The sequence below is a fragment of the Capra hircus genome, chromosome 14 (genome assembly GCF_001704415.2).
Source record: "Capra hircus breed San Clemente chromosome 14, ASM170441v1, whole genome shotgun sequence".
Lineage (NCBI taxonomy): Eukaryota > Metazoa > Chordata > Mammalia > Artiodactyla > Bovidae > Capra > Capra hircus.
The window spans coordinates 48,252,352-48,267,283 of NC_030821.1; the positions used below are offsets into that span (position 1 = coordinate 48,252,352).

General features: G+C 39.8%; 1 protein-coding gene across 9 annotated transcripts in view; it reads left to right on the forward strand.

Moving 5' to 3' along the window:
• NCOA2 (nuclear receptor coactivator 2) overlaps positions 1-14,932 on the forward strand; it is a 283,938-nt gene that overhangs the window by 247,984 nt on the left and 21,022 nt on the right. For 8 of the 9 annotated variants that reach the window (XM_018058425.1, XM_018058430.1, XM_018058427.1 and 5 more), the window contains 4 exons: positions 64-274; positions 2,832-3,038; positions 5,810-6,025; positions 9,094-9,223. In XM_018058425.1, the coding sequence (XP_017913914.1) occupies positions 64-274; positions 2,832-3,038; positions 5,810-6,025; positions 9,094-9,223 (764 nt within the window). The remainder of the gene's footprint in view (positions 1-63; positions 275-2,831; positions 3,039-5,809; positions 6,026-9,093; positions 9,224-14,932) is intronic. The other variant, XM_018058431.1, reaches the window with a different exon arrangement.

Consider the following 14,932-nt stretch of genomic DNA (forward strand, 5'->3'; position numbering starts at 1 on the left):
ATGGGCCTGCGGCGCCCACTCTTAGTGTAGGACTGGATAAACTCTTCTGTTTGTTAACTGCAGCCTGGCAGTGAGCTGGACAACTTGGAGGAGATTTTGGATGATTTGCAGAATAGTCAATTACCGCAGCTTTTCCCGGACACGAGGCCAGGCGCCCCTGCTGGATCAGTTGACAAGCAAGCCATCATCAATGACCTCATGCAACTCACGGCTGAAAGCAGTCCCGTGACACCTGTCGGAGCCCAGAAAACAGCGATGCGAATCCCACAGAGCAGTGAGTATGGGGTGTTGACGGTTATGCCAAGAAATTCCCATGTAATCACCATCAGAAACGGATTACTGAAATCTGATGCAAACAGCTTAGTCACTTCACAGTTTCTATGGTCAAATAGCACCATCTACTGTCCCGCCCCTTCAAAACAGTAGTCAGAGTGGATTCTAGTCAACGTGGCCTTTCTGCAGGCTCTTGTGGTTGAGTCAACACAGTGAGACTGACCTGCGTGGATAAAAGTTCTTTGGATGTTGGAAAAGTTTCTTTGGATAAAAGTTCTCTTCATTTCAGTTACTGTCTTCAGAAATGGAGTTTAAAATAGATTTTATGTGTCTTAATACAAGACTAAACACTTAAAAGATAAAAACTTAGAAAGTTATGCTGACTTTTTAGGAATAATACACTCAGTAGTAAAAATTTCTTAACCAGAATTGTAAATCTTTATACATGAAAGGGCTATACACATTAAAAACATCTTGTCCTATCTCTTTGGAATCCTCATATAAATATCAGTTTTACATGGAAATTTCTCACAGAAATGGTTTCCAAATGCATCTTGAGTTTAATTAGTGTGATATAAAGCTAGACGACCTTAGACTATTTTATAAGATACAGTTTGTATTGCTTTTGTTTTTTTTTCCATCCTTCACAGCTTGCAGGATCTCAGTTCCCCAACCAGAGGTTGAATGTGGGCCATAGCAGTGAAAGCCCCTTTTCCTAAACACCAGGCCACCAGGAAATTCCCTTTTATTTTATGTTTTTGTAGGTTTAAGATGAAGTCTTTCTTTACTTAGTGAAGTGTGTGAACACTTACTTGGTTTACAAACTTCATAATTCCCTAAAGTTATCCAGTAGCTTTTAGGAGAAGAAAATATCTTTCCTGAATGAGGGATATATCTTGTAGAAAGATAGAGAACTTCTTTAGTGCTCAGATGATGAACATAATGATTTTTCCCTCTTCTGATACAGTTTGACCCAAAGCTTAGCTGCTGCTAAGTCGCTTCAGTCGTGTCCGACTCTGTGCGACCCCATAGACGGCAGCCCACCAGGCTCCGCCGTCCCTGGGATTCTCCAGGCAAGAACAATGGAGTGGGTTGCCATTTCCTTCTCCAATGCATGAAAGTGAAAAGTGAAAGTGAAGTCGCTCAGTCGTGTCTGACTCTTCGCAACCCCATGGACTGCAGCCTACCAGGCTCCTCCGTCCATGGGATTTTGCAGGCAAGAGAACTGGAGTGGGTTGCCATTGCCTTCTCCACAAAGCTTAGCATCTGTTCTCAAATCAGAAATGGCAACCATCAACCAAATTACAACATATCTTTGATTAATAGACCTTTTCTTAAAGTGATTCCTGATCTTTCTGAAAAGAGTAAAACAAAATAGAGTTTATGCTGCTTATGTGTGAGACCTGCCAATTTGTTTGGGAATGGAATGTTGCTTATGGCCCATGAGAGATCACAAAGTCAGAGAGTTGAGACGTGAATAACAAACGCTCTACCGAGCTTATGCTTAAGACCCAGAGGAGTTACTGAAAGTTCTCCCCTTTCTGTACCTCCTGGTGGTGGTCAGACTATTGAATAGCATCCAGGTAGCTAAACCTGAGAAAGTCAGATTAAGCATATCCATAATTTTCATTCCAAATGATAATTCTTCTAAATATTTTATTTCTCTTAGTGATTGTTAAGGACGTTAGTATGTTTTAAATGTTCTGTTTCATGCTGTGTTTATATCATTCAGAGAAAATAAACTGCTTGATATTATTTTGTAAATTTGCTCTATGAATTGTAATCCACAATATCTTTGTTCTTGTAAAAACACCAAATAACTGTCTGTCTGGTAGTATAGTGCATTGATGTAGTGCTTACTACACAATAAACTCTTATAAACTAATCATAGAACCCATTTCAAATATAAATAAATCTGGAATTCAAAGAATATGTATTTAGAAGAATTAACAGGCCTTTAGAAGATTTAACAGGGCCTGACAGGGCCTGAGAGCTTTAATACTGACTTTTGGTACCAGAGTTCACACTTAAAGACTTCTAACTTTCAATGAGAATAGACATTTTTAGCCTAATTCTCTTCCTAGGAAAATCCAGTTAAAATATGACAGTCTCAGTCCAAACCACATGTGTCCAAGTTTGGTGCATTTGGAAATATTTATGGCTTCACAGCTGTGACAAAACAGTATTTCTAAATTCAAATAATGTATGAAAAACATATTTGTAGTTTACTTAGCAAATACAATTGAATATTAGAAGTTGATATTGGGGAGAAAAATATAGTAAATAATAGACATGTTCTCCTATTTTTTTTTCCTTTGCTTTATTGCTCTGTGAAGTTGTCAAGAAGTAAATTAGAGACGTGTTGATTAGATTGCAAGTCTGTGTTTGGACGCCCCATGTTTTTTTTGCCTGTGAATTTGTCTTTACCTAATAAGCAGCTGGTCCCAGACATGCATACCTTTGTGATTTTACAAACGACATTTCCCCTGAACACTGCTTCTGTTACTATTTTCCATTATCCTCTATTAACCTTCAATTTTCATTTGTTTTCTCCTTAGCTTTTAATAACCCACGACCAGGGCAACTGGGCAGGTTATTGCCAAACCAGAATTTCCCACTTGACATCACATTGCAAAGCCCAACGGGTGCTGGACCTTTCCCACCAATCAGAAACAGTAGTCCCTACTCAGTGATACCTCAGCCAGGAATGATGGGTAATCAAGGGATGATAGGAAACCAAGGAAATTTAGGGAACAGTAGCACAGGTAAGGGCTCAAATGTGCTGTTAACTTTTTATCGGTGGGTTATTCAACTTAATGATGTATTCCTCCACATCCAAGTAATAGAATTTTTCGTGTGAAATTTTTTATGCTAGAAACACATTTGAATGTAAGAAAATTCTGCAGATTTTCACTATGAGCATGGTATGTGAAGAATTGGAAAGCCTCCCGGTAGGCTGACCTTTTTATGCTGTGATCATTGTTTTCACAAGGGTTCTAGTTGCTCGCTAATCCTGCAGTAAAGGCTTATTTCACTACTGTTCCAGTTACTATTTTAGACCTTGTAGTGGTTTATGGAGAATATTGTGATAATCTGCTGATAACCCCAAAAGTCTATCAGTGTTAATCGCTCAGTCGTGTCCGATTTGTGACCCCATGGTCTATAGCCTTCCAGGCTCCTCTGTCCATGGAATTCTCCAGACAAGAATACTGGAGAGGGTAGCTATTCCCTTCTCTAGGAGATCTTTCCAATCCAGGATAACCCCAAAACTTCCTATTAATTGATGATTTGTGTTTCATGAATTTCAGAATGTAAGTATAAAATTCCACCAACCTTTTTATACTTGTAACAATAGCAGTTCTCATTCTGAAAAATATTAATTAAGAAAATGAATTTTAAGTGGTAGTGTGCTTAACCTAATAGTAGCTGATCCAAGAACTCCATTTTTTAAAATGTATAAGGTTGCCTGTGATCTAGTTTGACCCTTAAGGTGTCTGCCAAGTTTCCCATGCATATTCCTAAGTGGTAGTCATCCCCATAGCAGCTGCCATACTCCCAAACCTCCTTCCGGTTCAGGCTAGGAATCATTGCAGCAGCACTGATGGCTATAACCACCATGTTCTGTACCCCCTGGGTATCTTGCACCCTTAGGATGCTGAGCATTCTAATGAAGTCCTGCTCACCATTTATAACTGCAGACAAAGGCATTGAAAGAAACATGTTAAAAGAAAAACTTATATTCATAGGTTTTAATTCTTGGCATTTTTTTAGCTTAGTGTGTCATCCCTGTAATCAGATTTCCATTCAGATAAGTGAAAATAAGAGTTCAGTTGAAAGAAAAAAGATGGATTTTTTTTTTCTTCTAACTTTCTGTTGTTGGTAAGCAGTTCACATGGGAAATGTGAGCTATATTGTGTTAAAATAGTTTATTCGTTCAACAAATATTTACTGGGTGCCTACTAAATGTGCCAGACACTGACTACATCACTAATTTATTTATTTGCAGAAACAATGCCACATTAATCTTATATTATTTTTAAGATAAAGTATTGATTTTATACATAAAATGTTGACTCACATGAAATTCTGTCAGAGAAAAGGAGCCAATAGTTTATTAAAAGTGGCTCCTTATCAGTGAAATGCAACGTCTGGGTTCTTGGAGAAACATTAAGAATTTGGGGACATACCTATATTCAAATCTAGGCAGCCTGGGGATGCCTGGCATCCAGACTATAAAGATCAAGCAATATCTGTGCTTTGCTTTAAAAAAAAAAAAAAGAAAAAAAAATGAAAGAGACTACCCTGGTTATAATTACATTAATATTTCAAATTATGGATTACTTTCCCTTCTGCTTTCTAGACTTTATATAATCTTGTTATATTGATTAGATAATAGATTTTTTGAAAAAGAAAATATCTTTTCTCCCATATCTTTATATCATTCAAGCCTAGTCTTCAAATGGTTTTTAAAATATGTACTAATATAATATTGTCCTAACTTGTTCAGTCTAATTACACTTAACTCTTCACCGTCCTGATGAGGTACATTCTCATTTCGCCAGTGAAAAACCACCCACAATACATGCTCTCCCCATTTCAGAAATATACCCTGTTTTCAGTTATTTATCATAATTAAAGTCAATGCAAGTCACATCTTTGAAAGCAGAACTGTTGCACATCCTTTATTAAACACTTCAGAATGAAGGGTCCTCACTTGGGGTTCTTCCCCTTTAGGATACCAAGTTTTAGCCCATGTCTGGCCATCGCCAGCATCCTGGGGCCAGAGAGAGCAAGCACGTGATCTGCCGGCAGTGTGCGCTCCTCTCGCTGGTGTGTGTGGTCGCGCAGCTGTTACTATCTCAAGCGTAAGAGGATTTTTACAAATCGGTCCCTACCCAGTCTAGATCTACATCACCAGCAACAAGGTGGTCCAGGCACACCGAGGCGGCCGGCGCTTCCTTGCCATGACCACAAAGAACCAGAGGGGAAAGATGCTCTCATTCTCCCGGCTTCCAAGGCTGTCTCAGTCAGCTTTGAAGCTTAACAAATTGTAATGCTCAGAAATGGATTTGTGATTTAAAGTCTGGCCAAGGCTTCGCGGGATATTCTCTGTGATTTCGGTTTAGAATTAGAAGATTGATTATCAGTTTTTACCTTGTTTCTCTTGGCCTCACCTCCCTTTTGGAAAGTAAAGCAATGACGTGTATATCAGCTAATGTGATTCACTTCCTGAGGAAGGAAGTTGGGGTTATCCACACGCCACAGCACCTGTCTCTAAGTACATATGGGAACAACTTTAACAGCTTTTCCGAACTGTAAAGAGTGGCAAGTCTGTGTTGTGAAAAACTTCATAGTAATTGCCGGCTTGTGTTTCTTACCCAAGGCTCGCATCTGGCCCAGCGAGGGCGTGAGCTGTTGGGTTAACTGTGTATTAAGAACAACTGTCTGTCTCATGTAGAATAAGAGCGTCTCGTGTTCCTGCGTGTTGACTATGTTTCCAGTCACCACACCTCTGTCTTCTCTGCCGCGCCTGTAGGCATGCTTGGCAGCAATGCTGCCCGGCCCACCATGCCGTCTGGGGAGTGGGCGCCCCAGAGTCCTGCCGTGAGGGTCACCTGTGCTGCTACCAGCAATGCCATGAGCCGGCCGATCCAAGGAGGTATGATTCGGAATCCAACAGCCAGCATCCCCATGAGACCCAACAGCCAGCCTGGCCAAAGACAGATGCTTCAACCTCAGGTCATGAATATGGGTAAGGTGGTTCCTGTACTCTTTGCTTTTCAATTTGATGCATTCTTAGAAGGAGAGAGGAACAGCTCCTTAAGTTCTGTCAGGCTTGTCATTTGCGGTTTAGAGAACACCCCCCGCCACTGCTCCCCACTGCCCCGTGTCAGGCTATCATATGTGGGACTTTGCTGAAGATCTCTGCACAGGGCCATAGAATTGCAGGTTTTCCAGTAAAATAAGATAACTCACTACCTTTATGATGTTTCGTTTTTGTTTGAAACTATCCGATTTCAACTTTTGCAGGGAGTGGTTTACACTGTAACACTAGAAATATCATATAGATGATATTTTAAAGAAGCATTTCAACGGTGCAGCAGTGTCCCTGACTCTACATGGTCATCAGGACCTAAAAATGCAGATTTCTGGGCACCACCCTAGACTAGGTGGGACACAGTGGTAAAGAGTCCACTGCCAAGGCAGGAGATGTAAGATACACGAGTTCAATCCCTGGGTCAGGAAGATCCCCTGGAGAAGGAAATGGCAGTCCACTCCAGTATTCTCGCCTGGAAAATCCCACAGACAGAGGAGCCTGGCGGGCTATAGTCCATGGGGTCACAAAAAGTCAGACACGACTAAGCACAGCACATTTCACCCTAGACTGTTAAACAAGACTCTCCCAGGTCTTCACTGAAAGAGCAAGGTCTTATAGAGCAACTCAGAAAATATAAGGATCACTAGAATTCTGTTGGATACAGTTCACATGTTATTAAAATTAATGATCAGACACATTGTTTGATACCATTTATATGAAATGTCCAAAACAAGCAAAACTGTAGATAAAGAAGATTAGTGGGTTCCTAGGGCTGGGGCTTTGTGGGGAGAATGGAGAGTGACTCCTAATTACATCATGAGGTTTTTGGGGGGTGGGAGGATGAAAACGTCCTAAAATTGATCATTGGGATGGTTGTACAGCTCTGCAGCTACACTAATAGACACTGAATCATACACTTTAAGTGAGCTAAGTATATAGTATGTCAATTATATCTCAATAAACGATTTTTTTTAAACTTAATGTAGCTCATTCTTATTTCTTAATATTGACATACTAACCTTCCACTTGCCTGTTGCCATAATTCAGATAAGGTCATGTTTATGTGCTTTTTCATATACTTAGATAGTGCAGAATGTTGTTATTATTTAGTCACTAAGTTGTGTCCAACTCTTTGCCACCCCATGGACTGTAGCCAGCCAGGCTCCTCATCCATGGGATTTCCCAGGCAAGCATACTGGAGTGGGTGCCACTTCCTCCTCCAGGGGATGTTCCCGACCCAGGGATGGAACCTGCGTCTCCTGCATTATTGGCAGGCAGATTTACCACTGAGAACTGGGGAAGCCCAGTGCAGGATGAGTAAGCGCTAAGTCATTACCAGAAAGATGCCAGGATGGTTTTGACATAATAATGCAGAATGGTCATCCCACCCTGGCATCGGTTTTCTCTTCTAGTTGTTTAATTGCTCAGCACATTTTAGCTTATTGTTTCTGAGATGACATTCATGTTGCCTTTCTATGGAGAGTGTACTTCCAATTAATAATGCACGATTCCCGAGTATAAATTCACGTAATTTGAGACTTGCATGAAAAATACTAAAAATGGCCAGATTTCCATGCAGAAATACGCTGGGAAATTTCTAAAATACTTAATTCATTCATTTAAAAATCATCATAGTAAATCCTTTCTGTCCAGAAATTTCATTTATCCTCATCCTTCTTCGTGAATGACATATAGCTTTTGAGCTTGAAAAATGGCTCTATGAGCTTCATTGTGTAGCTGAATTGCTCTGATTTTTAATAAACTCATAAAAGCTGTGAACTCAACAGAAAACCTATTGTAATGGAAGACAAGTCCATAGACAGTGATAATAAAATCATTAAAGAGCTCATATCATGCATTAGCTTTAAACCTCTACAAAGAGTTTCTAAGAAAGAGCATGTCTGAGTTGTCTGAGCCCTCTTTCTACTCCTGTCTTACTAAGACCAGCACTTCGCAAAATTATGTCCGGGACCTTGATGCCCTTTTAGGGGATCTGCAAGACCAAAACTATTCTCATAATAATATAAAGATATTATTATTCTCTCATGGATACATAATAAAGTTGGCTTTAAAAAAAATCTTATCTGTGTTGCAAATGAACAACTCATAGAAAAATAGGTCAGATTTGTGGTTACCAGAGGTAGGGGAGAGCAGAGAAAGGCAAGCTGGTTTAAAGGCACAAACTTCCATTGTAAGATAAGTTCTAGGGATGTAATGTATAACATGATCAATATAACTAACACTGCTGTATGTTATATATGAAAGTTGTTAGAGTAAATCCTCTTGAGAGTTCTCATCACAAGGAAAAGATTTTTTTTTCTTTTTTTTTCATTTGTATCTACTTGAGATGATGGATGTTCACTAAATTTAATGTGATAATTATTTCATGATGTATGTAAGTCAGATCATGGTGCTGTACACCTTAAATTCACATAATGCTGTATGTCAATTATGTCTCAATACTACTGGAAGAAAAGTCTTGTTTATAACATAGTAGATTTATTATGATGATTTTTAAATGAATTAAGAATCTTTTTTTTCTATTTTCCAGTTTTAATTTTCAATACAGTAAATAGCAGTAAGATACATCCCACTTACACAAAAGCCTGTACATTAATAAGAGTATAAAAACTCCTTGGAGAAGGCCGTGGCAGCCCACTCCAGTATTCTTGCCTGGAGAATCCCATGGACAGAGGAGCCTGGCAGGCTACAGTCCATGGGGTTGCACAGAGTCGGACACAACTGAAGTGACTTAGCGTAAAAATTCCTGAGTACAAGGGGTTTGGAACTGCTCATCTAGAGTCTCAAAGTGGGTGATTAGCCTTGCTGTTTATTGCCCTTTTGTTCTATTTCAGAACAAAAATTCTGTCTTATTATTTCCACCTAATTATTATTATTTCTGTCTTTTCTATCAGCCAGGTATTTCTCTTTCTATTCCAAAACAGACATTTCGCTAATTACAAGTTGTAAGATTCAGGGGTTGTTTTCTTCTCCCTTTTCAGGGCCATCTGAACTGGAGATGAACATGGGGGGCCCTCAGTATAGCCAACAACAAGCACCTCCAAATCAGACCGCCCCCTGGCCTGAGAGCATTCTGCCAATAGACCAGGCACCGTTTGCCAGCCAGAACAGGTGAGCACTCAGGAGGTCCCAGAGAGCAGAGTTCATGAGTTCCAGGAGTTATCTCCACCCTAGGCCAGAAGTTAATCTTATCCTTTTAAACACTTGGTGCCTGACGCGTTTTCATGTATTCAAACTATATCACTTACTGGTCTGGGAGTGCAGGAGGTAAGAGAGGGAGTGGAATCCAAAAATCAGTTTGACTGAGCATATGCCTTCAAAGATGCTGCAGTTTAGTTGGAAAATAAAATATGTAGACTAATAACTAATATGAGCTAGCATGTACTGCAAATGGGGTGATCATTCAATCGGGGTGATTGGGGAAAGCTTCAGAGTTGATGAGAAGTGGTGTCGTTGGGACTTCCCTGGGGGTCCAGTGGTTAAGACTCCATACTTCCAGTGCAGAGGGCACAAGTCCAATCCCTGGTCAGGGAACTAAGATCCCACATGCCACGCAGTGTGACCGAGAGATTTTAAAAAATGTAAAACAAAGGTATCATTTCAGTAGGCAGAGATGGCAGGAAGCCAGTTCATCTGGCAAAAGCAGTATAATCAGAGGCCTAGAGGTTTCAGAAGCAACACAATGTGTTTAGGGTAACAGAATAGTCTAGTTTTATGTTTCATATACTTTACCACATTAAAAAAACAGTATCAGAAGATTTGACTGGAAGAGTAGATTAATAATGGAACAGATTTGTAGAGGGTCATAAATTCTAGACTCTGAAGCATTTGGCCTTTTTTCTTTAAGCTGTTGAAGTTTTTTGAAAAAGAAAGTGGTATATATGATCAAGTTTGATTGAGTTTTTTGATTCTGATTATTAGTCTAATCATTTTTGTTTCTGTGTAGGCAATCTTTTCTAATTGCTTTTGAAATATTTCTGTAACTGCTATACGGTAGTTTTACTGTAGTGTGTCTAGGTGTGAATTGATTTGTTTATACTACTTGGTGTTTGGTATATCTTGTGCTTGTTTTTTTAAAATCTGTCAATACATGTGTTTGATCAGTTCTAGAAAGTTTAGCCATTATCTTTCTATACTGCCACACCTCCATTTTCTTTATTCTTTCTTTCTGGGATTCTGGCAAGACACGTTAACTTTCTACGTTAGATTTTTTTAGAACTCATACCCTCCTTATTTCTTTATCCATCTTCCATTTTCCATCTGCTTGTCTCTCTGTACTACACTGAGGATAATTTATTCATATGTATATTTCATTAATTATCTCTTTAGCTATATTTGATCCAATTACATTCTTCATTCCTGAAGTTCTATTTGCCTTATTATTTTTCATGGTCTCTTATGGTTTGCTTATTTTTGATTCCACCTTTATGTCTTTAAACATGACATTCATCCTTTGTTTCGACATTTCTTGATTTGGGAGTTCCAGTATCTGGATTCTTTGCAGTTGTAAATCAGTGACTGACTCTTGCTTCTGGTGGAGCAGCCCAGCACCACCACCACCACCCCCAACACACACGCACACACGCACGCACGCACGCACGCACACACACACACACTCAGCTCTTTCTTGTGGCCGTGGCACAGCAAGCCTCGACTCTTCAGGATAAAATCCACCTGTCCCTGGGGGCTTAGGTGTTGCTCAAGTTTTAGTTCGAAGGTGGTTGTTCCATTATTCCCTGGAAAGACAACATCACAGTTGTGTTATATGCTAATCTCAGGGTTAGCAAAGCACTGGAAGCAAGTGTCTCGCAGGTGACCCTGAGGCCTGTGTGATGGTGCTGCTCACCCAGTTGGGTGGGCACAGAGCCCCAAGGCAGGGAGATAATTCGCATACTAAGCAGGAGTCAGCATGGGCACATAAAGGATGCAGGCAGTGTGTTCTGGGAAGTAAACATTAGGAAACAAACTGGAGGAATTTGGTTTTGAGGCTCGCATGTAGAGAGTTCAGGTTGGAGGCTAGCGAGGACCTTGCTGCAGACTGAACTATTTTGTCCTTTGGAGGTTGTTCAAATCTAAAATTATAAAGTACTTTTATCAAATTCACTAATAATAAAAGCAGAGTTTCTGAAATTTCATAAGGGCAGAATATTTCCAGAGGTTCTTGTGTTTAAAAAAACAAACAGGTTTTAAAATGACCCCTACCCTGGGATGAAATGCTTTTGCCTAGCTCAGAATTGTGTTGTGGAGCCTGTTTTTGTTCTGTATCTTAAGAGAATGATGCAGGATTCAGGGCACTCAGTGAAGTTTAAAAAATAAAAATAGCGTAAGATGAATATGAGCTTAGCAATAGGCTGGGTGAGAAAAAGCTGGGAACTAGTTATTTCACTGAAAGAAAAGACCAGGGCAACTGCTTAACAGCTGTTTAGGGAGATAAGAGAAGGTGCTCACCAGCTATATTCCATTCGCTTAGTAGGAGAAACTAGTGTATTCAGACCCCCGGTGCCTGTGCACCACTTCCGGGGTCTCATTGGACAGCAGTTCTGAGTGGAGTCCAGGATTCTACGTCTCTGACAAGCCCCAAATGATGCTAGCGCCGCTGGTCCTCCACTATACTTTGCAGGGGGGAACATCAGAAGAACCACAGTCAGAGTGGCCCTTACTGGACTGGGTACCAAGGGCGGTGTGTGGCCTGCATCACTGGGTTTGCTTGGGAATAGAGCATCATATAAATAACCACTGTAGTCATCCTTAGAGGCGGTACTTTCTGAGGGTCCTTCCAGCTCTTTAAGTCTGATTTCATGGTATCAGTGAGTATGTGCATTTTCTAAATATGTTTATTTGGTTTGTTAAAAACATACCCATGTCCATGGAAACTTGCACATAGTAAAAGTAAACCCAACCCCTGAGAGCTGGTTTTGGATGAAATATCTAAGATTAATTTCTAGGGGAAAACTAGGCCCAAAGTTAGGATTTTCACTGTTGCCCAAGTCGAGGAGGGTTCTGTTAAAACAAAAATGGGGACTTTCTGGCAGGCAAGTGGTTAGGACTCTGCGTTTCCATGGCAGGGGGGCATGGGATCAATCCCTGAACAGGGAACTAAGATCCCACAAGCCATGCAGGGAGGCCAAACAGCAGCAACAACTAAAAAGCAAAAGAGGAGAAATCCAGAGTACATGCTGAAGCCAATTACAGAGTCAGCTGTTCGGTGTGCTGGGGGCATTTCTGTGACTCTGCTCTGACCCTGTTCTCATATTGGTGTTACTGTCAGTTTTCTTTGTATAAGAACTCTGTGGACAGAACAGAACATTTTTACCATTTTTAAAGTTATTTCAGCTTTTCTAGCCACTTAACTCCTCTTCTTTTATTTTAAATAATTCAGTTAGAAGAAATTTATGACCAAATTTATGGTAGTCTTATTGTCATAGAAATCCAGAGATGAGGGACAACAAGGGTTCCAACCACATCTCTCTTTTTAAATAAAAGAAAAGCAGTTTTTTTTAAATCCCCCTTGTAAGCATTAATATCACCGTTAATATTTTATATTTTTACTGCCTACCTATTTAGGAATAGATTTTTTAATGTTTCATGAACCCAGCATTAGTTTATATATACACATTTCAAAAAGAGAGTAGTTTAGCCCTTAAATTTCTAACATATTCACACCCTCATTTATTTATAATTTTATTTCCATTGGCTATCATTTCATTGTGGTTTTTTTTTTTCCTTTTATTCATCTGGCAGGTAAAAGATGTTTAAAATATAGCCCCAAATGTATAGATGATTTTTTTATAATTTCTGTTGGATGTATGTAAAAGTGAACAGTAGCTGCCTTTCATGAAAGACTTTCTTTCACATTAAGTTCAGAATTTCTGAGTTAATTTGGTGTTCTTTTGTTTGTAATGTGTCTAAGAGTAAGTTTTCGTGGTTGACTATTAATTTCTCATCATATAGTACTACTTTCTCATCATATAGTAGCAGCATCATATAGCTGCTACTTTTTTGCAAAATTTTGAAAATACAAGTAAAAAGTGATGATAATGTTCCAATTTCTCAAACAATAGCTCAGAATTTGTCTTTTTCCCCTTATCACCATCTTTAATGTCCTGGTAGTCTATAAATAAATAAAAGTATAGATTTCAAGAAATAAGGTTTTTTATCATATGACATCCCTTATATGTAGAATCTAAAAAGACATGATACAAATGAATTTATTTACAAAACAGAAAGAGACTCACAGACTTAGAGAACAAACTTAATGGTTGTTGGGGCGGGGAGGATAGTTAGGGAGTTTGGGATGGACATGTATATATTTAAAATGGATAACCAACAAGTACCTACACAGGGAACTCTGCTCAATGTTATTTGGCATCCTAGATGGGAAGGGGGGTTGAGGGAGATAAATATGTATGGCTGAGTCTCTTTGCTGTCCACCTGAAATTATCAAAACATCGTTAATAGACTATACTCAAATAGAATATAAATTTTTTTTAAAAAAAGATTTTTATTGATGATGGACCTGTCTTCTGCCAGCTCATTCCTTACTACTTTGCCAGCCTGGGGCTTCTGTGTGTTCTTCCGTTTATTCCTCTGAATTTCATCCTTGTCTTAATACTATATTTGTCAGCCACCATCTAGATTGTAACTATATTTATAATTGCCCAAAATGTAAGAAAAAATTTTCTCCATCATATTGGCAGTCATTTATAAAGGTGAAATTGAAAGTCCAGATCACTATTTTTTCTATAAGCCAGACATATTATGATGTTTCTCAAAGAAGTGTTGTAACTCATGGTATGCCCAAATTTATGATACCAAGCCACAATGCAATGTATTTTTATGAACATAAAAATGTATTTTTCTGAGCATAAGGTATGATAACCTGGCTAGATCAAGAACCTTTTATTTTCACCAACTGGGAACTTGCTGAACTTACACAGTTTGGATACCAAGCCAACAGAGACTAAAGATGCTCACCAGGCACAGTTGAGGTTTGTAAGTAAATGCTGGCATCAAGTCAGCAGAGCACCGTGAGTGGTCCTGGAGTCGAGAGCAGAGTGGGCATGGCCAGGGGTGACTGGAGGAGACACGCTGAGCCTGGAGGGGAAGAATCACGGATGCAGAAGAGGGTGGGAAACATAGAATGGGAAGCCTTGGCATTATGGTGGGTATACAGCATCTTCCGGGAAAAGGCCAGTGGGCCAGGGCAGCGGGGACCCACAGGGGAGCCATGGGCTCTGCTCCACACTGGGACAGGTTAGGCTTTACTGAAGTGAGTGTGTCCACCACCACCAGCGCCCTGTCCCAGGGCCTGGGATTTTGTGAGTCAGCTCAGTAATGGGAAAAGGAACCTAGCAACATCGTATCAGGAGAATCAGAGAGACTGAGCAGGACAGTATCCCCAAGGCCCCAGCTCAAGTTAAAGAGGGCTTTGACCAAAGTAGGAATCTAGGTCATGCATTAGCTTAACTTTCTTAATTAGAAAAAGAAAAGGAAATCATGAAACCAAAAAATAGGTTATTTTATTATGTAGGAAATCACTTAGATGCCAATAAATGTTTGCAGTAGTTTTTTTTTCCCCTCTGGAAGCATGAGGATGTGCCCTCCCTGGGGTTGAGTTGTCTCCCGTAGTACCGGACAGGTCTCCTCTTCCAGCTGACGCCAGCAGATGCATAAAGGGCACCTGCCTTCCCACAGAGCTCCTGCAGCCTCACTCCACTTAAGAGGGACTCAATTTCATAGTAGAGACCTGAGGTGGGGGCTCTGGCTGTGTGGGGATTTAAAGCTTGTGAAGAAACAGAAGTTGAAAATTATGAATTAAAG